Source organism: Primulina eburnea, chromosome 3 (genome assembly GCF_022965805.1).
Source record: "Primulina eburnea isolate SZY01 chromosome 3, ASM2296580v1, whole genome shotgun sequence".
Taxonomy (NCBI): Eukaryota; Viridiplantae; Streptophyta; class Magnoliopsida; order Lamiales; family Gesneriaceae; genus Primulina; species Primulina eburnea.
This window is the reverse complement of record NC_133103.1, coordinates 6045987-6072613: the sequence shown is the minus strand read 5'-3', so window position 1 is coordinate 6072613 and position 26627 is coordinate 6045987. Positions and strand designations below refer to the sequence as shown.

General features: G+C 33.4%; 3 protein-coding genes and 1 pseudogene across 7 annotated transcripts; 2 read left to right on the top strand and 2 right to left on the bottom strand.

The window, feature by feature from the left end:
• Positions 1-10774: 10774 nt before the first annotated feature.
• LOC140828109 (transcription repressor OFP13-like) lies at positions 10775-11803 on the bottom strand. Its single transcript, XM_073191090.1, has one exon. The coding sequence runs from the start codon at positions 11723-11725 to the stop codon at positions 10961-10963; it is 765 nt and encodes a 254-aa protein (XP_073047191.1). The 5' UTR covers positions 11726-11803; the 3' UTR covers positions 10775-10960.
• Positions 11804-15975: 4172 nt separating this feature from the next.
• On the bottom strand, positions 15976-18386 carry LOC140828686 (jacalin-related lectin 3-like; annotated as a pseudogene).
• A 373-nt stretch (positions 18387-18759) lies between these two features.
• LOC140825760 (uncharacterized) lies at positions 18760-19878 on the top strand. Its single transcript, XM_073187708.1, has one exon. The coding sequence runs from the start codon at positions 18917-18919 to the stop codon at positions 19763-19765; it is 849 nt and encodes a 282-aa protein (XP_073043809.1). The 5' UTR covers positions 18760-18916; the 3' UTR covers positions 19766-19878.
• Positions 19879-21711: 1833 nt separating this feature from the next.
• On the top strand, positions 21712-25999 carry LOC140825759 (uncharacterized). 5 transcript variants are annotated; one of them, XM_073187704.1, is made up of 7 exons: positions 21712-22032; positions 23160-23301; positions 24376-24523; positions 24802-24877; positions 24956-25067; positions 25163-25254; positions 25633-25999. In XM_073187704.1, the coding sequence occupies exons 1-7, from the start codon at positions 22000-22002 to the stop codon at positions 25702-25704; spliced, it is 675 nt and encodes a 224-aa protein (XP_073043805.1). In that variant the 5' UTR covers positions 21712-21999; the 3' UTR covers positions 25705-25999. The 5 variants fall into 5 exon arrangements, 3 of the variants coding, with proteins under 3 accessions (XP_073043805.1, XP_073043807.1, XP_073043808.1); XM_073187706.1 differs by having other exon boundaries at positions 21713-22032; positions 25163-25292; XR_012116739.1 differs by having other exon boundaries at positions 21714-22032; positions 25163-25316.
• The last annotated feature ends 628 nt before the right edge of the window (positions 26000-26627 follow it).

Sequence of the window (26627 nt, the reverse complement as noted above, 5' to 3'; positions counted from 1 at the left end):
ATAGGGACTCTCTCACTGTTCTGGGGTTTTTCTAGCAGTTACTTTGATTGATGGTTACCCCCCCACCCCCCCCCCCCCCTCCCCTCCGTCCAATCCCAACTTGGAATATAATGAATATATATACAATTGATCGAGACGAGAACCAAATGTAAAAATAAGAACTTTTAAAAATTTTCGTTTTTCCACTTATTGTTATTTTTTTGTTTGATTTTTAGTGTCTTCAATTGTTAAATTTGGTATTAATCTAATACGGTGTTCTTTTTTTTTCACTTTTAATTTTTTATTGATTATATATTGATATGACACCGATATTATTAGCATAATTTCATAATATTGTCAATATAACTGATACAACGTAAGTGATAAAAGGAAAAAAAAACTAAAATAAAGAAAAACTAAATATGTTAAGATTTAATAAATTTATTGTGACACCTTATTATAAATTAACACGAACGTTGTTCACAACCCGAGATGGAAAAGAGATAAAAACAGAGTAAATTATGATTTTCATTAGGTGTAAGATCGGGCAGGGACTCGTCTCGTGACTCTCTTGCTCATTTTTTGTCCTGATAAAAATTCAGAGTCTTTTTTCTTTCCGATCGCGTACTCGAAAATTGATGAGACCCAATCATTCAGGATTTCGTCGGGTGGGTAAAAATATTTAAATAAATATTTTTTTTAAGACGCAATGTATAATCCTGGTATCAACATATTTTTGGGCAAGTCCGTATAATTATTTTTCCTGCTCACTACCCACTGCCTAGGAGTGCGAATAGCATTGTGAGAAACTATATCTGTCTCCATGTGAAAAAAGTTGGAACACTTCGAGTGCACAACAGAGTCATAAAAGCTAGATTTCGAGAAAACTATAAGAACAAAAATATCAATAAAAACTAGAAACCGCAATAAAAAAGAAATTAATAATGGAAGAAAACAATATCAAACATCTCCATGACAAGATTTATGCACAAGTTACCAAGATGTTTAATCACAAAGATCTCTTTTTTCCTAAAAAAAAATAACCGAAAATATAATTTTAAAACAAAAATGAGTAGGAAAAACAACCAAAATTTGCACTTTGTTCATTATTTGATACGAACAATCATCTAATATAAATCTTCACACGATAAAAATACAAAAATACAAAAAAAAAAAAACACAGGAAAAAGATCTAACTGAGCGATAAATTTGGGAATCGATGACATTCCTTTTTCTCGAAACTAAATATTTAGGATAAAAACTGAATGTATCAATGTAAACTTTCTTTTATGCTAATGTATTTATTTGGATGAATTACTTAACAATTTAATATAAATGGTAAAATTTTCATATACGGACTAGCTATTTTTAAATGTTATAGCTAATTTTTGTATAGGCTTGGGCACAATAACATTATATTAATAATTATAATCTCCTAGTCCAATATGTTAATAATATTATTTCTAATTTTTAAAAAAGTTTCGGGTAGGGACAGAAATCCCATCGAGAAGATATTATACTCTCGACCCCTCTCCCGGGACGGGAAAAATCCTATATATTTCATTCTATCGATATCGATGGACATTTATTGCTTTTGATTGTGATTGTGTGAGAACCTGAAATTCCAGCAGTAGCAGTAGCTGGCCAATTTCAGCAGAAGCTAACAATTCCAGTAGAAAGATGACAAAATCCAGCAGACAGAATCCAGCAGATAAAATCCACCAGCAGCAGCACGAAATTCCAGCAGACAGTTACTAATTCAGCCATGACTTGTAACTGAAGCATTTAGCACGGAATAAAGATTGTTAATGGCAGATTATGGCCATTAATTGGGAGGCTAACAGTCAGAATTTTTGCCTATATATAACATTCTCAAACCCCTGAAATGGGTTACACAAATCTTGATATTATCATTTGAAAATTTGAGCTAAGAGAGTACATTTTCGAAGCTGTAAAATCCAGAAGCAAGGCAAGCAGATTTCAGAATTCAACCGAAACACTTTTAGCAAACTACGGTAAGTGGGATTATGTATAAATATCTTGAAAACTGTAGTAGCCCGAATTCCAGATTGGGTAATTAACGGATTAATGGTGATTAAGAAGGTTTAATGTGTAATTTTGACCGTGGTCATAATCGAACGGACCGAAGATGGTTCGGTAGCACCGAAGGGTTCGGACGATCCGAAGTGGGTTCGGTGGATCCGATCATTAGGTGTCAAGAGTTGATCGACACGTGGGAGTTCGGACGTTCCGAAGTGTAGGTTCGGTGGATCCGATCATGAGGTGTCAAGAGCCGATGGACACGTGGGAGTTCGGACGTTCCGAAGTGTAGGTTCGGTGGATCCGATCGTGAGGTGTCAAGAGCTGATGGACACGTAGGAGTTCGGACGTTCCGAAGTAGGTTCGGTGGATCCGAACATAGCCTATAAATAGTGCTCGGATTTCCTCATTTTGTATTGACAATCCTTGAGTTGTGTCTCATATTTGAGAGATTTGGAAGGTTTCTAGGGTTAGTTGCCGGTCGAGCGATAGCCAAGAGCTGCCAGGATTGGTAGTGTAGCGACGCCTGAGTTACGAGGCAATCGACATCAAAGGGCTGTCGACGGACGAAGGTAAACCCTAAACCTTTGGTAGTACTGGTTTTGCTAGTTGAGCATGGTAGTATTGTTCATTGGGTGCTTTTGATGCGTAGGCTTGTTCTAGACCTGATTAGCGGTGCTGCGTAAGGCTAGGCTTGCTGTGATAGAGGTACGAAAGTACTATCCGAGATATCCTGGTTGAGTATACATTCTTATATGTGTTGCATGATTATGTGGTGCATTGATATATGTCATATGATGCATGCTATTATGTCACGTTTATTACTGCACGTTGCATTTCATGTTGAGCCGTATCTCCTTCGATATAGCCTTTACTGTTGAGCTGTATCTCTTTCGAGATAAGCTATATATCTTGTGGGGCCGCTCAGCCCTGTCTTGTCTTGTGGACGCATGGACACCGAGAGTACACAGTGGCCGACGGGTCGGGAGGGCTTCGGTGATCCGGGACATTTTAGGTCCACGTCTGTTCTTGCAGTGGATGCAGTGACCCAGAGGTTGGACCGCGCGGCACTATCCACTTGGCGCCTCTAGACTGAGCATTTTGAGATCTTTTGTGACTCCTGTTTCTTGACTACCCTGGTATCATATCATAGCATGTGCATTTCATATAGGTTTGTATACTCATGCTTTTGTACTGGGCGTTCTTATCGCTCACGTCCTCGGTTTTGTTTATCTTGGACACCCCATTCCCACGGGGCAGGCCTCAGGTTGGACAGCTCAGGAGGAGGAGGAGGAGGACGTTGAGTAGCTGGTTGGTTTAGTTCTTCAGTACTTTTTGTTTCGATATGGTTGTACCGTATATTTCAGTTTAGTTGAGTTGTTCTGGATTTTCGATTGGGTTGTATATCTATCATTTGTTGGTATTTCCGCTGTTATCTCTGATTATTATTAATTAAGTTAAGTTGCATGCTTAGTTCTTGATTAGTAGGTGATTCTGGAACGGGTCACTACAAAAACCGTTTGATGATTTCTGTTTTAAAGCAAAGTATATTCTTGATTTCTGATATCTGATTTTGAAGCACTGAAACTTAGTGAACTAATGGTAGGAATATATATTCTGAACATTACTGATTACTGATTACTGATTACTGGCCTCACCCCTTAGAGGAGAGAACATATAGGGGACTGATATCAGTTTAGCCATGAAATTCACGAACGTGCTCAGTGCTTACTTGATAAATTTCTGATTACTGATTACTGAATACCGAATACTGATTACTGATTACTGATTTCTGAATACTGATTCCTGTTCTGAAAGTAAAAGTTCTGTATATTCTTGAATTACTGTCCTGTATTAAAATGATTTCGAAAACTGGGAGTTATTCCCGTCCCCCGCTTACTGAGTGACAATCATATCACTCACCCACCGAAATATATCAGATAAGAACGATGAGGAAAGGCTGGAAGAAGAGGAGCAGATCCAGTTCTGGGGCTGGTAAAGAAGATTGTTAATTCTCAGTTTTATTTATGATGTATTTCCGCTGCATCTGTAGTAATGTTGTGTCTGTTTTATATTTCCGCTGTAAAACATTAGTAATTCGAGTTGTATCAGACCATGAATATTTCATATTATGAATAAAAGATTGGTTTCTGAAATTCTGTACTTCTGAGGCTTTTTGTTTTCGAATATAAATTTGAGAGCAATGTCGGTGTCAACCAACTCCCGTTTCGGGGCGTGACAGATTGTATGTCAAATCTTTAGAACAAACCATTGCAACGTACAAAAGAGAAAATCTTTTTAGGTGTGAAAGGCTAATCCCGAATAATCATGCCAAATCTTTGGATAGGATACTCATTAATTAGCAAACAAAGTGACGCATATATATAGATAAAATATGCATCTATACATATATAATTTTATATATCTGATGGCAGTGAGGCTGCTTAATAAGCGTAGGGTTTTTACCTGCGCTGCTGGGTAAAGGTTCTAATGATACTCTCTGCACGATGGCTACTTATTGCTCTGCAGGCTCTCATTATGTAGTTTGCTCTCTTTTTTGTTGTCTTCGGACACAACCAATTATTATATTTTTGTTGTCTTCTTTTAATATATCTATATATATAATATAAATGTGATTTTTGTCTTTGATTTGGGTTCTTTTTCTTTCTCTGTTTCTGTTTAGCTTATTGTCTGTTTGAAAGATTTGTTTTTATTTGGGTATAATATTGAACCAGAGTATTACAAAGGAAAGTCCAAACAAGCCATTGTCAAATCACAAGAGCCATTCAAATTGTAAATAATAATAGATAACTAAGTGGTGAAATTGTGTGCGTGTGTATATATTAATATCGATATGAAATTAAAACAATAAGGATGACTTATGAAAACAAACTAATGATATTCTAAAGGATTTTTTTTTTCCATGATACGAGTCAAATTTTTTTATATTTACGATAAAAAGTAATATTTTTTATCGTGAAAAATAATTTTTTTATTAGTGATCCAAATATAAGATATGTCTCAAAAAATTAACATATGAAGAAATCGTCTATGAGAATTTTTGTGTAATTTGTATTACTCATATTTTAATAATGTATATAAATTTGAAAAAATGGAATATCTATGACATAAATATAAAAATAATATTTTATGTATCTAATACACTCTTCAAAATGTGCCGTCACTATCCATAATCAAAATATAGATTCCAAATTTTAATGTTGAGTGGATCCAGGTTGACTCTTTCTGTACAAACATTTTTTATCCATGATGATCATACAATGCACAAGTCAGTAGTTGCTAAATCAGCTTCAGTGAATGGACATGGAAAAATGCGACTTTACTAACATGAAAATTGATTATCATCTCCGGTCATCTACTTTTTCAATTTTTTCCTTTCCGAATCGAAAGAGCTAATACTGAGTATTTAGTATATTCTCATAGTCAAAACTTGTGTGAGACGGTTTCACGGGTCGAATTTGTGAAACAGATCTCTTATTTATGTCATCCATGAAAAAGTATTATTTTTTATGCCTAAATTATTACTTTTTATTATGAATATGGTAGGGTTGACCCGTATCACAGATTAGTATCCGTGAGATGGTCTCACATGAGACTCACTCATTCTCATATTAGGTAATTATAATTTTGGCTTTTATTTTTTATGTTAGCTCTTTACTTTATAAAATTATAATTTTAATATATTATCTTCATTTTTTTAATTGTAATTTAATTATTTTTTCAACATGACAACTGAAAAGGGGTGAGTTTTTATAAACTTAAACTTGAAGAACTTTCTTCTCTTTTTCTCTTTTTTCTTTTGCCCTTCATTGATACTGATATGTAAGCTGAATTTTTTCGTCAAATTTGGATCTCACATCTATTGGTTCTCATCCCAGGTCCGACTCTTACACGAAGCTTGGGTCACTTTCCTCGTCAATTCCCCACAAAAAAAAAAAACAAATAAATTACCAAAAATCGTTTACTGAATCATAATAGTGTCTCAGAATGAAGTTGAAAGACTTATCCCCATCGACAGTGCTTGCTTCCCGAATTTATGAAATTTGCCAATTCATTGTCTAATATTAATGCTGCATTCATTGTTTGCATGTTTGACCGATTGATATATTTGCCAGTGCAGCTGTCCAAATTAACAGTGAAATATTTATTGGTGTTATCATATATATGTAACCCGCTAAAAATATATATATATATATCTCGTTCGGTGGACATAAAATCATCACACATTGGAATTTGGAATGGTGGGGTCTCGGTTCATTTTTTCACTCAACATAAACTTAAATGTAAAATAGTGTAGGATCCACCATTTTTTGTTTCTTCGCAAATTATAGTAAGAAATTACAGTATAATTTTAATATTTTGTTTGTATATTTTTCTATACACCGTGTTTTGTTTACTTTCTCAATATAGATAATTATTGATTCTCAACTATATTTCTTCTAATAGTTAGATTATTAGAAGTGTTTTTTACTTTGTTAAAAATTATAATTGATAATAACAGTATAATCCAAATCTTTTAAAAACCACCACAACATAGGACAAATGGTAGTTGGAGTCAACAATATAACTCTAATATTTTTATTCGTGCATGGGTCTAAGCACAATCCTTCATTCGTTTCTCAATATAGATAATTACTTCCCGATAATCCTTCTCATAGTAATTGGATTAGAACACGTTTTCTTAAACTAATTATAAAATTGTTATTTGTCTCTATATTAAAAGTTACAAGCCACATGTAATAACGGAGCAATATTAAAAACCAGACGACTTATGTAGTATCTTTTGATCACTATCCACGACCTTAATATGGATAATTTAATTTTTCACAACAAACGGGATGATACGTACAAGAACTTGATTTTTTTATAATTCATTAATTATTGACTCTATTACCCCTAATTACAATGTAATTTGATATGGTTATAAATTTTTATAAAAATAAAACTTGCTAGTTGGCCAAATTGTTTTTGGAATTAAGAATTTTGTTTGTTTATGAAACAATGTTTCTTAAATTGAGGGCTTAATATTTTTCAAATTTCATCACTGCCTATGAAAACGAGTCGTATTTAAGACTGAACTTAATTTTTTTTTTAAATTCATTTTATTAAAGACCGAGCCACTAAAATAGGGGCCTTATTTTCGGGTCAACTTTTGGCGTTTCGGGCATGATTGGTTGTATTTGGGATATTCAATAATAAAAAAGCATTTGATATTTGATTATTTGTAAAAATATATACATATATATCTATACTATTATATTAAGTATGAGGCCTTAATAATAACCGCTCTATGAAGACACCAACTTTCTTTCCTGTTTTATCTTTTTTAATTTTTTATATTTATTATTTACTATTTTATTATAGTTGAGCCCTTAATAATAACCGCTCTACGAGGACATCAACTTTCTTTCTTATTTTACCTTTATCATTTTTTATATTATATATTTTCTTAACAAATAATATTATATTTACCGCCATAAGGAAATTGCTCACGTGAAAAATAATATTATTTCTTCTCCAAACTAGTCACCGTGAAAAATAAACTCTCTTCTTTATGTTGTGACGTCATTATTTTGTAATATCATGAATATTTAATATATTAGCCACATGTATTCAGGACACACACAACGCGTGTGCCACGGTTACTAGTATATATATATATATATATGTATACGCGTTAAAGTTTAAGTTTTGAACTTGATCCCGGGAGGGGGGGGGGAGGTCGGCCCATAAGATCCGACCCCATAAAGCTAGGTCAGTCCACAACCCGAAAAGCCAACCCGCTGAGTTTGCTTCAGTAGGTAGCCGAAGGAAGATACAAAAGCGATTGTTGCAGAACTTTTTTCATTTTAAAGAAAGTTTCATTTTCCTCATCCGGCCAAAGGAAGAGGTTAGGGGTAATCAAATTTTTTTACTAACCGTCCGAACCGTCCGAACCGAATTGTACCACATCGTGTTTCATAATATTTTATAAAAACCGCGATTAAAAATATTAATCATAAACCGCACCGCATACGCGATTCGATTATTTTTTTGATCAAAAACCGCACCAAACCGCACCGCCGAAATCGTTTGTCATAATATTAGGCCTAAAATTATAATAATTTGTAAATAACATATTCTTATAAATAAGTCATCATTCATTATATCACAACTCTATTCAAAATTATTATTTTTACAAATAAAACTTATCTTTTTCTTAATTATTCTTCAAATTAGTCTTTTATTAAATATTTATTTCTTTTGTTATAATATTTGTTTGAAGTTGAAAGTAAAAAATAAGATAAAATAGTATAAATGTCATTTTTGTTGTGAATGTGTTGTGTTGTTAAATTATTACCTTGGTTTTGAATCTTGATTATTGTTTTATCTATTTTGATTTTTATATGTTTTGTACTATACTTTATATTTGAAGACAATATATTGTTGTTGTTTTCAAATAAATTAGAATATATGTTCTAATATTTTAATTTTCATTTAAAAAACCGTAAACCGACCGCAACCGCTTGAAACCGCGCAAAACAGCAAGGCTAATTTTTCATGTAAAACCGCAATTAATTTTTCAAAATACTAACCGACCGCATATGTCAATTCGGTTTGAATTTTTTCAAAATAACCGCAAAACCGCACCGTGATCACCCCTAGAAGAGGTGATTCTCAATAAAGAGGTCGGCCTAGTGTCCAAAGCGCGACTAGGGACGATTTCATTGTCAAATTTGAATATTAGTCTTATATCTTTCAATTTTTGATAATTATAATTATTTTTCATCAGGATTGTGGACGTGACAATACACACTTCAACGTCGAAAAATATTAAATTTTAAAAACAACAAACAAATAAAGATACAAAATACAACTAAAATTTGATTACACAGAGTTCGTACCAAAATCACAAAGAAAAAAAAAAAAACTCTTTAAAAATGTCTTATCCTCATTATTTTATTATTGTACAAATATTTGAACATTATATTTTATACAATTGTTAACATCCAGCGCCGCCTGTGAAAATTTCAAATGACATAAAAACCTATAAGAAAAATTAGTAAGTTGTGGTTGAACCTCCAATTTTTAAAAAATTAGCTAAATATACCCGTGTAGTAAATTATGGCATCTTTTTTTATATATATATTTGACATACATTGACAAAAACATCCTCAAATTAAATTTATTTAATCAAATATTTACATCAAAATAATTTAATAATATTATTAGTTATAATAAACTTAATTAAGAGTAATAATATTTGTTTGTCTTATATTGTGGTGATAACAAATAGTTGATAGAACCTGCTGAATAATAATGTTGTGTTGCACTTTACAGCAACAATCGGAGCAAGCTCGATTGTGATCTAGGTCATCAAATTGGTCCATGCCAAGCTTGTTAGAAGATATATATATATATATATATATATATATATATATATATATATATATATATATATATATATATCATCAAGCTGCCTTCTGAAGATGTTGTTTCAAGATATTTTAAAAATTCACATAATAACAAGATTATAATAATATAAACAAAAACCATAATTAATGTAATATATTATTCGTACGTGATGTTTACGTACATTATTATTAAATTATTTTTTCTAATTTGATTTAATCTTTGCAATATGTTAAATCTGAAAAAAATTAAAAACAATCCAACTCAAAACCCTCTATTAAATTCCCCGGCAAAGGATTTTATCAAAAGCTAGAGGGTATACTGTCAATTTATAACAAAGAAAATAAATAGGACAATTTTCCATTCGAGGGTTTTCAAACACCTTTTTTAAAACTGCATATAAAAAAGGACTTGATGAATAGCATAAATATGAATTAGATAACAAAAAAGTTTCCAAATTTGAAGATCGACTAGGAAAAAATTAGATGTATTTTTTATTTTCAAACAATTTATTTTTATCATCATCATCATCTCCCCGCCATCAACTCATAATCCTCCAAGAAATGAATATATATACTTGATTTCTGTTAGTTTCATAGGGTTGAAAAATAATTTAACAGCTCCTTGATTATGTATAAAGACTGCCTATATGAATCCATACGTGTATGTGTCTTTTTCTTAATTTCTGCATTTTCTTTAGATTTATTTATATAGACAGAACCGCAGGCAGGCAGCACCACTGAAAACTGTGTGTGTATCATTCAGTACAGAGAACAGGCAATAAATTGACTTTCTGATGGCCTGTCGCAGACAAATTTAACTTATATTTTTATTATTCTGGGTTTGAATAACACCAGGACAAATATTGAGTGAAGCTGAGACAAGAGTTCAACTATTTTTTTTTATAATTAATCGTAATCGTGTAAATTAAATATTTTCATAAATTATCTACTAATCATGATTTGATAAATTCGGTAGAGATCAAAGACAGGTATTTAACTCTACTACCCATTATAAGTCGGATGTAATCTGTCTCACCAACACTACAACTATTGATACTATTTGGAAATTTATTTAAATAATAAGTATTTTATTAGACGATCTTTATCTATTATAAAATTAATTTTTTTTTTCTATATTATCAATAATAAATAATATTTTTGACATACACCAAATTTTTTGTATTAATTAAATAATTTCACAAAAATATTATAATTTGAGCTAGCATATTTAAAATATATGAAATTGTCAACTATATAATCAATAATAAAAAACAATCTAGTAATTAATCAGTTTTCATCCCTAAAAAAAGATTATTTGCGATCTCTAAATCAGAAAAGTGTTTCTTAAATTTTCTTTTACAGATTTACAAACAAAAATATAAATATAAAAATAACGTTTTTTTAGAAGTTCCATCGCTCCCTGCTGTAAAATATCATCAAACACCAGGAAATAAGTATGGCTGAACCGAACAATAATATTGATGGTGACCCATTGACGATGCGGAGGGCGATGGTGTCACATATCATCAAACACCAGAAAAGTTAGAAGAAGAAGAACCTCCATTTTTCTCTACACTGATTAACTCATCTTCATTTTCCAGGGAAGATAAACAGGGGCTAATGGAGGAACAGCTGGAAGAAGAAAACGAAAACGGGGAAGTGAATGAACCCAGAGTAGCATTTGAAGATGAAGAACAAGACGAGCAAGGTTCATCAACGACGGGGTTCGAAGCAAAAGCAAGATGCAACAGCAAGTCCACGAAAGCTCCAATAATGTAACCGTGGCTACTTCTGCCATTGATTCTGAGATAGCAAGCTAAAAGCTCCTCCAAACCTTCGCAGTCTTTTAACCCATGGGCCTCCACCATTTCGTCCATTGAAGCTCTGAAATCCGAGAACGGATCGGTGGAGTCCATGGCTAAGACTGACACACTGTCTCTGTAAGGGAAATCATGGGTTTTCGCTTCTTCTAGGATGGAACTCGTTTCCCCAGGCTCGAAGAACAGCCTGCCTGATCTCAGCCCGCGAACCACAGCGGACTCGTCGGCGTCAGACCTCTGCTCGCCGGAGAAATTTTCGTGAAGACTGTCACGCTCGAAATGGTTGCAGATGCTGGAAAATGAGTCTGGGGTGTCATCAAGAGAGGCGGAGTTTAGAGTTTTGATTATGCTGTCATTGTTGGTAGCACGGAAAGAGAGGGTTTTGGGAGTGGTGGTGCAGGGCGGCCACGGCCAGGAAGGGGCGGTTTCGGTGGCTCTGAACAGAAATGGAAACTTCGTTTTCTTGCCCATTTGGTGGGTGTTTCGGGGGGTTTGAGACTTGGAGGAAATGGGGTTCCAAACATTGAAATAATTCAAGTGTTTTCTGATTGATTTGGTATGGAGTATTAAAAGCTTAGCAGGCTCAGTTCATTTCAATATTTTTTCAAAATATTAACAAAATGAATTTTTCAGTGGTAAAACGTCAATTAGGGGTAAACAACGTACAGTGTCACGCTCCGAAACGGAGGTTGGTTGACACCGGTATTGCTGTCAAATATTAATTCGAAAACAATAAGCCTCAGAAGTACAGAATTTCAGAAACCAGTCTTTTATTCATAAAACGAAATAATTCCTTGTCCGATACAACTCGAATCACTAATGTTTTACCGCGGAATTGTAAAACCAAATATTACAGTATCTTAACAGATGCAGCGGAATAAAAATAAACATAAACTGAGAACAATAGTCTTCTTCACCAGCCACAGAACTGGATCTGCTCTTCTTCTTCTAGCATTTCTTTAGTACTCTTATCTGATATGGGTTTTGGTGGGTGAGTGATATGATTGTCACTCAGTAAGCAGGGGCTGGAATAACTCCCAGTTTTCGAAAATCATTTTAATACAGAAACAGAAATACAATAATATAGAGAAAAACTCGTATTTCATAACAGAAATCAGAATCCAAAATTTACAGGTTTCAGAACATAAATCATAATTAGTAAGAACTGAACACGTTAGTAAATTTCATGGCTAAACTGATATCAGTCTCCTGTATGTTCTCTCCTCTAAGGGGTGAGGCCAGAATCAGAATCAGAATTCAGAAATATTCAGAATATATATTCCTACCATTAGTTCACTAGGGAGTTTCAGTGCTTCAAAATCAGAAATCAAACATACAGAAATTGAACTTTAAAACAGAATTATCAAACGTATTTCAAGATATTTATATATAAGCACACTTACCATAATTTGCTAAAAGTGTTTCGGTTGAAGTCTGAAATCTAATTGTTCTTGTTACTAGTTCTACTGCTCGAAAATCAGCACTCTCTTAGCTCGAAAATTCAAGTGATAATCTCAAGATTTGTGTAACCCAATTCAGAGGTTTGAGAGTGTTATTTATAGGCCGAAATCTGACTGTTAGGCTCCCTAATAATGGTCATAATCTGCATTTAACAGCCTTGATTCCATTTTAAATGTTTCAGTTACAAGTCATGGGTTGGATTAGTAACTGTCTGCTGGAATCTCGTTCTTCTGCTGCTGGATTATATCTGCTGGAAACTACATGTCTGCTGGAAAAATACCAGCTTCTGAATATTATCTTCTGCTGAAAATTTTGCATTTTTTACTGAAATGCTTTTGCTACTGAACTACTGGAAATTCGGGTTCTCACAAACAGATTTGGATCTTTCTGATGTATTGAAAACACATCAATAAGTGCTGTGTATTTTTTTGTATGAGATGATCACATGATCATTTCGTTTAATCTGATAATTTTTTAAATTTATCTCACATGATATGATGTCTACAAGATGTTCATGCGATCATTTCGTGTAAAAAGTGCACAATATCTGGTGCTATATTTTGAACACAGTTGAGGATCCAAATCCGTAATACATAAATAATTTATATTATATATATTTAAAAATAAATTGATATTTTCACTATTTTTAAATTAGAAATAAATGTGGTAATTATAAGTGGTAAATAATATATTTATTGAAATATGAAAGAATTGATATGTTTGTCCATCTATTAAAATGACAAATTTGATTACTGTAGAGAAATATTTAAAATATGTGATAAACTTAAATAAAATACGAAAATAATTTTAAAAATTATAGTTCAACTTCGAATGCTTTAAGTTTGATTGATATAAAGCTTAAATTACTAGAAAACAATTCGAGTCGATAAAAAATTAGCTAGAGACAAACTTTTATATAACTATTCATGACTGACTCGATTGTACATTTACCATCTGAATAATCAAACTATTTATGAATTATCTTCGATTTGAGATTACCTATTGCCTTGAATAAAACAAGTATATAAGAGGAGGAAACGTGCTTTGTAACATAGAGTATAGATAGATATAGATCAAATTATTCATGGAAAAAATATCTGATTAAAAAAAAAGTAACATGCATATACTCAGCACAAAACATAATTTGTGGAGTGAGTCTCATGTGAGACCGTATCATGAATCATAATCTGTAAGACGAATCAACCCTATTTATATTCACTATAAAAAATAATATTCTTAGAATAAAAAGTAATATTTTTTTTATGGGTGACCCAAATAAAAATTTCGTCTCACAAATACGACTCGTAAGACCGTCTCATACAAATTTTTGCCTAATTTGTGATGGATAATTTCCAAATCTTAAAAACCTAAGTATTTCTTGATTATTGTAAACTATTAATTATATTATTTCTTTAATATTAAATTTTTTGGATGCACAATATCTTAAGTTTTACTTATATAAAATTAAACATAAATAACTAAAGAGTCACTAGAAATATATCTTAATTTAAGACACTGACTAGAGCGACAAATTCTTACGTGAGTTTTATATGACAATTTTGACATTATTTATGATCAATGATTTCGTTTTGATTTAATGAAAAAAATGCGACGATTTCTATAAAATAATAATAATAATAATAATAATAATAATAATAATAATAATAATAATAATAATAATAATAATAATTTAGACAGGTTGTTGACATAAGTTGGCCCATGCTAAAATAATTACAGTCCGTACCCCCAATCACTAAGTCATATCATGATTTATGAAAGGAAATACACTTTTAATATTCGAGGGAAATTTCCAATGTCAATTGTCAAGTCTATATCTTAGTCACATTATTAATTTTTTTTTAAAAATAACTTCTTTGAAACACTTAAATTAGAAGTATATGAAATATGGTAAATTTGACAAAAATATCAATGTCAATATTTGAATGTATCTAACCACAAATTTTTTGAAATAAATAGCTGACAATACTATAATTTTAGTTTTAATTATCTACGAACCCAAATTTACAATTTTACTCTTTTATTATTTAAATAAATATATTATTTTATTCGCCAAATTTACACTTATCTTCTCCATGTAAAATATGATTTTTAAAAAAATATTGTTTCTCAATTATCATGAAATAAGAGTAAATACTTATTTTGACAACAAAATACTTATTATAGGGTTTCAGATACTTGATTTCGCTCTTTGAATACTCAAAATGTATAAAAAAATATTATATTTTCGAACAATCACCATAAATTCAGTCATTGTTGGACTTTTAGATGGAGAATAATCACCAAAAAAATTATATTTTAGATGGAGAAAGACACATGTAATTTTTGTGAATAAAATAATATATTTATTTAATTAATAAATGATAAAAAAAAGGTAAATTTGAGTTTGTAGGGAGTTAAACTAAAAGTATAACATTGTCAGATACTGATTTTTAAAAAAATTGTAGTTAAGTACTGAATTTTAATTCAAACATTGACCGATTTTTCACAAATTTACCCTATAAATTAAACAAAATAAAATAAAAAGTATACAAAGTAAATAAATAATTATTTTTAAAATTAAAAATCGATTTTAAAAACAAGAATTCCTTTTCATAATAAATTAAGACCGATGACCACTTTCTTGCTGCCCATGCACCTGCTTCGTTTATGAATATTTAATTTTACTACATCAAATGCGCAAAATGAATGGCAATCATTCAATTCGGCACAGTGAGTGAAATTGTATTTTACAAATATACCATTCTTGCAACTATTTCATTGAGCTCACTAAGGGTAAATTTATATATTTAGAAGCATAAAATGTGAAAAACACAATATTTTGAGCGTGTGAATTTTCTCCAACTTTGTGGTATAGGATGGGTTTATGAAATGTTCTCCTTTTTTTTTTGGTGTGAGGTTGATTGATACATGATAGATTCTTGGATCGAATTGGTTAATTTAGATGCTGTAATAATGATTTTCCATTTCTGTACCATTGACTCTTCAATTTCTCCGTCTTGTTTTGTAGTTTTGTTGATCAATTGTTACCACCAAGGCCCACTCATTGATTAAAGTATCTGTACAATCTTGATGAGCTTCAATGGACATCTATATTTATTGCTCAATTTCTCACATGCCTACCAGTCCAGCCAAGATTCAAATTTTTTTGAACAAGGAGAATCAAACTCGGTGGAAAATAATGATACCCATTAAGCGTGAAAAGCAATTAAATGATAATTTGAACTAGAAGATTACTGTCAAATTTCATTATTTAGCCTAAGAAACATATGGTGGACAGAAAATATTCAACATAGTAGTGGTTACTTGGTCTCTGATATCCCAACCAGTGTTGCGAATGAACCCCAATTGCATCCAAATACATGCTGCTTCTACCATGGAACCCAACCACCATGCCTTCAGTAATCACCGATGAAAAATACCTGCCGGTTTCCTCCCCGAACGTACCATATTTCCCTCTACAGCTAGAATAAAAACTCAAGGATAGGATCACTTGTATTATTTTATGATCTTTTCTATCGGGATGTTAATATCCATTCATGCAAGTTAAAACTTCGTAAGGGTACTCGAATTTCACCTGCAAACGTTGGCAAACATAGTAAAAGCATTCAAACTCGAGTGTCAATGTACTGAATCAATGATTCTTGATTAGGGTGTTTGATACATACCCGAATTGTAGCTTGTCCGTTGCTGCTGCACCCGTGCTTAACCGACCGAACAGATTGCCCATTTCGTCATACTCGATTTTCATGCAACAAATGACATCTGTTTTTGTTAAAAACGATGATCTGTTTAACACCTAGTGAACAGTACTCCATCATCCCAGGGCTGCCCTCCATCCCCACCCCACGGTGCTGGTTCATATGGAGCGGGATCTTTCACACTTCGCTGGACCACGTAACAGTATGCGACGTTTGAAAAAAAATTCACTCGGGACAGCAACCAAGAATTCGATAGATGCATAATATATACTTAAGACGTTCTAATATTCAATCGAGGGATGACTGTCTTTACTCACTTTCTTTCTGTTCAATCCATAGATGCCACATCCAAGTATTCAACAGTAATACTCACGCATGCGTAGATTGTATATGCAATATAGTTAACTATGAATTATATACCTCAATAGTTTGTGTATTTTTATTTGATGCATACTTTTTGCTGCCAGGTCTAAGCAATGAAGCCATAATCTGAGCTTTTCCTTCGAGCTCGCGGACACCAATTGCAACGATAAACAATCCTTTCCTCCCATGAAATCCAACAATGACAGATCCTTCCCTTAACTTGGATGAGAAAAACTGACCTTGTTCTTTTCCGAATATTCCCTTTGTTGTGTGAAAGGTGAGTGATTTTATCACCTCTTGACCCAACAAGACTGCAAGACCATGATAGCCTGTAATTTGAGTCAAGAGTTCTGATGGCTAATCAAAGAATATCTGCACACACATATGGAAATACTTTCCGAAAATATTCATGAACTGATTAGTAAATCAGCAATATTTCTTTCACATAATACAATCACCTTATCAGATTTGAATGCTCCCGTGCCACCATTCTTGCTTCCCATTCTTGAATTGAAACAATCCCCACGTTTCGGGTTAGGATGATCTGTCTAAAGCCATCGCATGCTCCATCGTCGAACAGGCTACCACCGGTTACCACCCCATGTTCCAGACTTTACAATTCGTTTCACATTCTTGGAATGGTATCCATCAATCTTGACAATATGCAGATATTGCTCAATCAAATTTCGCATTTTGAAAATTGAACACAAAATAAGCGAAAGTTTAGTAAAGTTTGCAAATGCATATTACCTCATTCTTCGTTTCTTTATTTGAAGCAATTGGTGGTTGAATGGGCTCTAAGTGAACTCCAATGGAATCCAAGTACCAGCCACAGTTTCCATGGAATCCACAACAATATCTTGTAGCCTGTGCTTGGAATCGAAAAAAACGTCTCTTCTTCTACCGTAAGGTCCAAACGATCTTTTATTGCTTTCAAACGTAAGAGATCGAACACAAACCGGCCCCCATTCGTGCAAGTTACCATAATGTCCATGCAATGAAGCTAGGAATTCATCAGGCCAATCAAGCCTAATCTGAAGAAAATTTCAACTCGTCAGATTGATCGATCAACTAAAAAACGTCTTACATGTGAATATAACAAAAAGAGCTCGAATGTTTGTAACATGTTAATGAAAATTTTGAGTAAAAAACTATTGATTCACCTTGTCAATTTTAGTTCCTCCACCGCCCCCGTGCTTTCTTGACCAGACCGAGGTTCCATTTTTATCATACTCAATTCTCATTGAGTCTATATTGACGCCATGAGCTATCTGTAATTTCCTTACTGTCGAGTGTAGGCGATCGTCCCAATGAAAACCCTCTAGCCCTCCTCCCCAAGGCCCGATCGACATGGTACGTTTTCCATGTTTATCCAAAACTTGCACCCTCGTCATGCACCCGTGATTGATCAATCAACTATTAGTAGCGTACGGTGTGTTAAACGAAATTGGGTGGAATTTATATTAAACCATATGGAGGAGTTTCTGAAATGAAATTTGACGGTTCATTTGGATTCTTGAAAATTAAGCATATTCTTGGTTCTCCACTTCGGAGGGAGTGGATATATAGTAAAGAAGAAGAATTTGATTCCATTAAATTGAACGTCTAGTAATTATCAAAACCATCTGATACATTATTTATGTCAAATTGAACTTCAGAATTATTTTTTTATTAAATCTAATTTTCAGACCACCATCTAACAATTTGTAGAATCCGTACAAGTTACACCTTCATGCATGCTTCAGTAAAATGAAACTAACATACACAAACTAAAAATAAAATCATTTAATTATTTATCATTTGCCACCAACTCAGTTACTAAACTTGACCTCAAAGAAAAAAAATATTTGGAATTAAAAGTATATGAAAATTTATTTTGAGGTCAAATATTAAGAAAGACATGTTTGTACGTGTAAAGCTTGAAGACCACATGCCCATTGGCAGCATCTACCGTTATCCACAACCGAGTGGCAAACATTTTATTCACTTCACCATTTCACTTGGACTACCTCCACAAAAATCCCCATTTTACACGACAGGCCGCCGTTTCCCTTTCAATTATTGGCCTGTATTTTTGATTTCCCCTTTCTGAGACCTTTGCTTGAGTAACACTTGTGCAATGGCTCTGCCGCAGCTCTTGCATTCCCCTACTTCTTCCTCTTCCTATGCTATTTCTCGCAAACCGTGCTTAAACTCAGTTAATCACCTGGAGCCCAGTTATAGTTTTCCCGCTCCGCCTCGCCCCCGCCGCCACGGGCGGCGGAAACCCGATACGCTTTGCTGCTCGGCCTCGTCGTTTTCGGAGAAACATCGTACCAACTCCCCGAAATCTGATGATGTAGTTGAATTGCCGCTCTTCCCTCTTCCCCTTGTTCTGTTTCCGGGCGCTATCCTTCCCCTCCAAATCTTTGAGTTTCGTTACCGCATAATGATGCACACGCTCCTCCAAACCGACCTCCGATTCGGCGTCATTTACACTGACGCTGCCACGGGCACTGCCGATGTGGGCTGCGTCGGAGAAGTGATAAAACACGAGCGCCTAGTTGACGACCGGTTCTTCTTGATTTGCAAGGGGCAGGAACGTTTCCGGGTCACGAAATTAGTCCGCACCAAACCCTACTTAGTGGCGGAAGTGACATGGCTCGAGGACCGCCCCTCCGGTGAGGTGGAGGATTTGGACGCATTGGCCAGTGAAGTAGAGCTGTACATGAAAGATGTGATTAGGTTGTCGAATAGGCTGAATGGGAAGCCGGAAAAGGAGGTTCAAGATTTGAGGAGGAATCTTTTTCCGACTCCATTCTCGTTCTTTGTTGGAAGTACTTTCGAAGGCGCACCCAGGGAACAGCAGGCATTGCTGGAATTGGAGGATACTGCGACGAGGTTGAAAAGGGAGAAGGAGACGCTGAGGAACACATTGAATTACTTGACTGCTGCGTCTGCTGTTAAGGATGTTTTTCCATCCTCGTAACAAGATGGAGAGATAGGGGCCATGGGTGCTATTATATTCTATTAATGGTATTTGTGACTTCATATAGATTTTCAAATTTTATAATTTGTGTGGGAATATGTAAATTTTGATGCCGCGTAGATGGAAGTGGTAATCCTTTGGCAAATTTTTCTTCTTTTTATGATCATGGACGGGTTACACTGCCAATATGATATAGATTAATAAGAAACTATAGGGTGCATATGGGATGCTTAAAAGGCTAAAAATTTGACATCAAGTGGATGGTTAAGCTAGGAAAGTTCTTATACCAATATGTTACGATCTAAGGAGGGTTGAGATTTAGGAGCATGTTGCTTTGCTTATAATATGTTTCCTCTTAGCTGAGAATAGGATGTGACATAACATGTGTTTGAATATAGGACCAAACACTTATTGTCCGAAACTGTAGTTTATGGTTAAGGTATAACTCAATTTTTTTAACTGTGAAGTCTTAGCATCATATTTCGATTGTTGTGTCATGTAGAATAAGGTTCAATTGTTAATCTCTGTAAATTCCCCACCTCATAGTTGCACCAGTTGCATGCAACTCAGTGAAATTAAACACAGATGATTAGTTTTGAGGTTTGATTGCAATTACTGGACTGAGTGTTTGCGGCTATATAAAATGTTGTAGATAGTGTTTATGGTGTGACTCGAATGGCGAATGAGCACATCTCCTTAAGGATGAAGAGGTTTCGGAAAATGAATAGACATCTTATTCTCAGCATTTCCTTTTATGATGATTTGGTTTAAATTATCGTGTTCTACATCCGTTTCCCTTCACCATACCAATTATCATGTGGGAAGTTGAATCAGGTGTAATTTTTTTGTTATGTATAGTAAATTTCATTTTGCTATTAATATTAATGCACCATTATGTCATGGTGAACTCGTAAATGTATAAAGAATTGCCAGACCCAAGCTCTTCTCGAAGTCTAAGTTGTGCCGGCATACCTTTGGAATCAGTTACTTTAGAAAATGCTTGCTAATTACTTGTCCTTCTACTCGTTTTTAGCCATTCTATCATGCTCACCAGCATTCCCTATTGTTTAAAACAACACAAGATCATTTTTGGTCCAGTAAGTATGTTGAATATTGCTGGTAGACGTGATCGAATAGATTTATTACATGTCATACCATCATAGATTCAGAATTTCAAATATATAAAAACTATACTTAATATGTCTCAACAATTCATATGTGAGAGAAAAAGCGAAAGCAGCAAGTGCTTTTTCGCAAACTGTCATGTCAGCATTTCTGGCAAATGAGCGACAAACTCAAAAAGAATAACGGCATGCGCCACGATCCACACGCTGCAATAAGGAAAATATTTCTTAACTGCCATTTTCATTACTCTTTATGAACCCAAGTGAAAGATGATGGAGATCCGGACGGTACTGCTCAATAAAAAGCTGTCCCAGAGGCTATTAGGCACTTTGTATATTTTAAATTTAACGTTTTATGATTAGTAAAGGGTTTTTCAAATTGTAATTTTATGGAAATATTTTTCGTCATCTATTCTATTCTATGTTATTTTATGATTAAATTTGAGACATTTAGAGTCATCAAATTTTGATATCATGATCTGTTTTAATAATTATATATATTAATAAATAGTTAAAATTTTAATACAAATCACATGTGTATAAAATCAACTTCTACTTGTTTTTATTCTATTTATTTTTTAAATTCATATATCAAAATTACAATTAATATCTTTTTTTTTTTTTATATTTTGATACTTATTTAAATATAAATCAAATGAATTATAAAAAATATTATATATATATATATATATATATATATATATATATATATATATATATATATATATATATGAACATGTAACTTACGTCGATGTACTAATATAATATCATGTTTGAATATTTTTACATCATTTTCAGGAAAAACAAAAACAGTGTAGAAAAATTTGATTTGAAAATCGCATTCAGTAGATATTTCCACAACCACCTTACGCTTTTAGAAGGGCAGACAGGCCAGGCCTTCTCGCAAAATTCCTTTCCGTCTTCGGGCAGCGATCCCCTCCGTTTCCTATATATGTAATGTAGTTTTAGCAAACGCTTATAAAAGCTGCATATTCTGGAAGGTTTTTCAACTCTCGCTGTAAATTATCTGTCTCTACTTCCTTTTCTTTTCACTTTTTGGTTCTCTCCCACAAAATAAAGGGGAAAAAGTTTTCCTTGCGAAGCTTACAGATGGATGATGATTCTCGGCAATACGAGAGCATTGTAAGACACTCTAGATTGTATTGGCCTGTATTATGCAGTTTGTGGTGTGGAACAGAGTTTCTTTTTCTTTTCTATCATAGACAATTTCCTCCGAGGTTTGAGTTTTTGTCCCCATTTAAACTTTCTTGATGAGTTATGATTGTCATTTCAGTTTGATACATGTTTTCTGTTCATTCTTTTTAAATACATTGTGGAAGTGCTGTATCTAATTTGAATGAAGTTTATAGTAATTTCGTTTTGTCATTCTATTAAAGTAATTTAAAATTAGATGATTATGGGCTTTCAGCTTTATTGTAGTGAAGTGACTAATTTGGCTTACCCTTCATGGTGAATGAACCTCGGTTGGTTCGTAGATGTAAGGTTTTTTGGTTTTGTTTACTGATTTATGCTGATTTTTTACATTGTCTAATTCAGAAGTTCAACGCCAACCATCGAAACAACAATTTTTTTGACATTGGGTGCCTCGATAACGGTGGGAAGAACAGCATTTTTTAGGTTGCATAATATTTTTCTGAGTTGCGACAAAAGTCATTGTTTTTAACATAGATTTTATGCTTCACACTCTTCAGAGTCGTCTTAGATTGCATTTGGATGGAATGTTTTGAGTGGATTTGATTTCAAATATATTTCAAGTCCAAGAAAGAGGATTTGAAATACCTTGTGTTGCTCAAGTATGTGTTTTTGCTCTAATTTCAAATTCACTCACCAACCTAGTTATTTGAAAACAAATTCAAATCCTTTCATCCAAACACAACCTTATATAATTCCGTTTTCAGATTATTATATATGGTTGAAGACAAGCTAATGTCCATTTTCTTGATCGTGAAGGTGTCCATCAAACAGGGAACTGTGTTTTGCCAATCAACATTTACATAACAAATTGAAATTTTGCTAACCACTCTCATCTTATGGTGGCCTGATCACATATTAATTGTCCTTATCGCACTAGTTTATGGTTTTTACACGCACCAGTGCTTATGGAGTAAGATTTCTTCATTTTTCGGTATATTCTATGTGAATCGACAACATTTATTGTATGAATTGATCAGGGATTTACTCTTACTTCTTTTGTGTATGCTTTTAAATGTAAAATATATTATTGCATAATTGTTTTTATTTCCTAACAGGCTGTGAATGAAAAAGACATTCATAAGGTCGTTCTGTCATATCTTGTGCACCATTGCTTCAAAGATACAGTGGATTCTTTCATTACTTGTACTGGGATGAAGCATCCTACCGGTCATCTGGAGGACATGGAGAAAAGGAAAAGTAAGGGATCTCCACACCCCCTCCCCAACCCGACACAACACCACACCCTCCCAAACCAATCGGTTTTATGGAAAAATTTAGTAAAGTTCTAGTGGCTATCACTTTTCCAATGTATTTATGCTTCCTTTGTAGGAGTAATTGAAAAAGCACAGTCTTTAGGTGAGAAATGTTAAATCAGCCTAAATGTTAGCGTGCTTGACATCAGTGAATCAATTTCTCAGTAGAGGAGGTAAAAAAAGTTATGTTTCTTACTTTTGCTGGTGAGTTTCTTTCAGGAGAAATGAGTCAAGGATAAGGCATTTGAAACATCTGTCAACAAAAAACATAGTTATTTATCTCTCTCAATCTTATGCTGGGAGAAACTAGATGTGCCTGATGTCATAGCTGGTGTGGGTAGTTCAATTAATTTTCTATCCATTTCCGATACCGTTATCTATGATAATATATCCTGTACCTTCATGATTAAGTGGTCTTGCTTAAGGTTTAAAAAATTTGTACACAAGTGAATGCAACTTCAGAAGAAGATGAAAAGTTTGATGGAGGATGGTAGGGGTACTTTCTATGAAAACATTTGGATGTAAGGTAGTGTTTTTGTAAATATATTTTGAAATGATGGTCACAGTGATTTTGAAATTGATATGATATGTGTTATGATTTATGGTGTTGTAATATAATTTTATGATAAAGGTACAAATTGATATAAGGATAAGTTAAAAAATGGGGAGAAAAAGTGAGGGTGTCATTAACTTTATATCAACATTTAATTTGATGTGCGTAAGAATGCTTTGATTTAAATTTTTGAAACAAAATGAAATCATAGAGTTTTTGGTAATTCAATGAGAGGAGAATTGATCTTTAATTCTACACAGAGTCAATTCAAGAGGTGCAAAACGGTTGTTACCATTGCATGACTACTTAAAACGTACACTAATCTTCCCAATTCTTAAGTGCACGTGTTATCTTTGTAATAAACTTCACAATAACATTTTTCTAGTTTCAGCTAACTGAAGAAACTAAATGTGAGAAGAATGTCCCACAAGTATCTATTGCACTAATATGGCAGTGCGTTTACAGGAATCTTCCACTTTGCATTGGATGGAAATGCATCGAAAGCTATAGAATTGACCGAAGAATTTGTTCCTGGTGTACTGGAGGAAAACAAGGATTTGCATTTTGATCTTTTGAGCCTTCGTTTTGTGGAACTTGTGTGCTCTAGAAATTGGTGAGTATGTTGGGTCAATAAATGCCAAATTTTAATTATTTAACGGATAATACACTGAAAGCATGTAACATATGATATATGAAATTTGTCGATAAGGTCTAAAACACGGGGCGAGTGGCCAGGGGATAAATCTCTTGTTATTCTCCCGTAATTTGGAACTTAGGCTAAATCACCGTGAAATGGGATAAAAAATTTGCTAACATCTTAATAATGTCCAGTGTCGTTTTATGATATCATCTTTACTTTCACGCATATCAAGGTTTAAATTTTACTCGCAGTACCGATGCTCTGGAATTTGCCCAAACCAAGTTGACTCCTTTTGGGAAAGAACAGAAATACGTCGAAAAGCTTGAAGTATGTTGTTCTGTCTCTGATTTAATTGGTTCATACCCCGTGAATCGCTAAAGGATGGAGTAATTGTTTTGTATATAGGACTTTATGGCTCTGCTTGCTTATGAAGAACCAGAGAAGTCCCCGATGTTCCATCTTCTCAGCATGGACTACAGACAGCGTGTTGCTGATGGTTTAAACAGAACAATTCTCGGTACTTTGTTCATAAAGTTGTAGCCTGGAATTTTATTTAGTTTTTGTGAGTTATGGATTATTTCTTTAATATGTGTCTACACATTGTGATTTCAGCACATACTAAGTTGCCGAGCTATTCAGCAATGGAAAGGCTAATTCAGCAGACTACAGTTGTCAAACAATGCTTGGATCAAGAATCTGGCAAGGTTTGAAGTTTGCTGCTAGTCTGTTGCTGAGTATCCATGTACTTGATTCCTTCAGACGCTGAGTAATCCATGTACTCTCATTTATTGCACCTTGCTCCCTGGTTCGAAAAGTTTTTTACTCTATGGATTTGTGTCGTAGACTTGTATATAGTTCTTACCAAGCTTAAATAGAGCACTGAGGATAAAAAAAATTTAACCGTAGAACTCGTCATGTATAAATTCTCAACTCTGTTGATCCTTCCGTCTTTTGACAGCAATTGTACCTTTATACGTGTGCTTGCCGATGAGACAAATTTACACGCTGTTGGCCTTTTGTTTCTTCCAAGTCTCGTGCTCTGAAATTGCCTTCGGTTTTTTTTTTTTTTGAAATTTTTGCAGGATGGGCATCAACCCTTCTCTTTGAAAGACTTTCTCAAGAGCTCCTATTGGGAAGTCTTCACAGGAGACTGATAAAAGACAGATATTTGGTGCATTGGCAGATTGGCTTGTGGTGACTCGGGCACGGTACCCGTCGATGGAACCTTTGTATTTGTTGAATTTGTGGTCATACAAACGAACCATGTCTGTGTTTCAAGTAAAGGAGGCAAGATAGTATGTTCTTATGTGTAGATAAAATACTTTGGGAAAATGCCTTCGATTGTAATCTAGCTTTCATTATTAGATCATACTACTACATGCATCTTGACATGCTAATGTTATAATTATCAATCTAATTTTTATTTTTATCATAAAACAATTATTTTAACTAATTCTCTATCGTTAAGGAAAAAATTATGTGTAATGAAACAAATTTATTTCAATTATTTCGAAAAGTGATTATACTCTCTCTGAATTATAATAATTTATTGTGACCAGAAATGGGAAGTAAAAAATATTTTAAAATTTATTAAACTACAAAAGACTATATTGATAATCTGACATAAATAATAATATTTTTAAAACACAAAACTATTGTAACATCATTTTATAGATCAATTTTGTTTGACGTATGTTCGACTTAATTTGATCAATAAAAAATTATTATTTATTTAAAAAATATTATTTTTTTATTATAAATATAAAATCACATCGATTTTCCTTAGGAATATAAATATATATAGTCTAATGCCACTCGGCCACTCCCAAAATAAAAAAATATATCAATATAATAATTTTGTAAATTCACGTAACTAGAAAATATTGAATAAGTTTAGACGTCGAGTTTGGATACTTCCGCTGTTGAAGAGAGCTGCGGTGAACTCTGCTGACAAATTGTTAGCTTATGTATTAGGCAAAAACTTGTGTGAGACGGTCTCACGGGTCGTATTTGTGAGACGGATCTCTTATTTGGATCACCCATGAAAAAGTATTACTTTTTATGCTAAGAATATTAC

What these genes read in the sequence shown, in the direction of transcription:
- LOC140828109 (XM_073191090.1), bottom strand. Translation starts at nt 11,725, where the DNA reads ATGGGCAAGAAAACGAAGTTTCCATTTCTGTTCAGAGCCACCGAAACC.
- LOC140825760 (XM_073187708.1), top strand. Translation starts at nt 18,917, where the DNA reads ATGGCTCTGCCGCAGCTCTTGCATTCCCCTACTTCTTCCTCTTCCTAT.
- LOC140825759 (XM_073187704.1), top strand. Translation starts at nt 22,000, where the DNA reads ATGGATGATGATTCTCGGCAATACGAGAGCATT. An exon ending in CTCGGCAATACGAGAGCATT is followed by an intron (nt 22,033 to 23,159) that starts GTAAGACACTCT and finishes ATTTCCTAACAG; the next exon opens with GCTGTGAATGAAAAAGACAT. An exon ending in TGGATCAAGAATCTGGCAAG is followed by an intron (nt 25,255 to 25,632) that starts GTTTGAAGTTTG and finishes AAATTTTTGCAG; the next exon opens with GATGGGCATCAACCCTTCTC.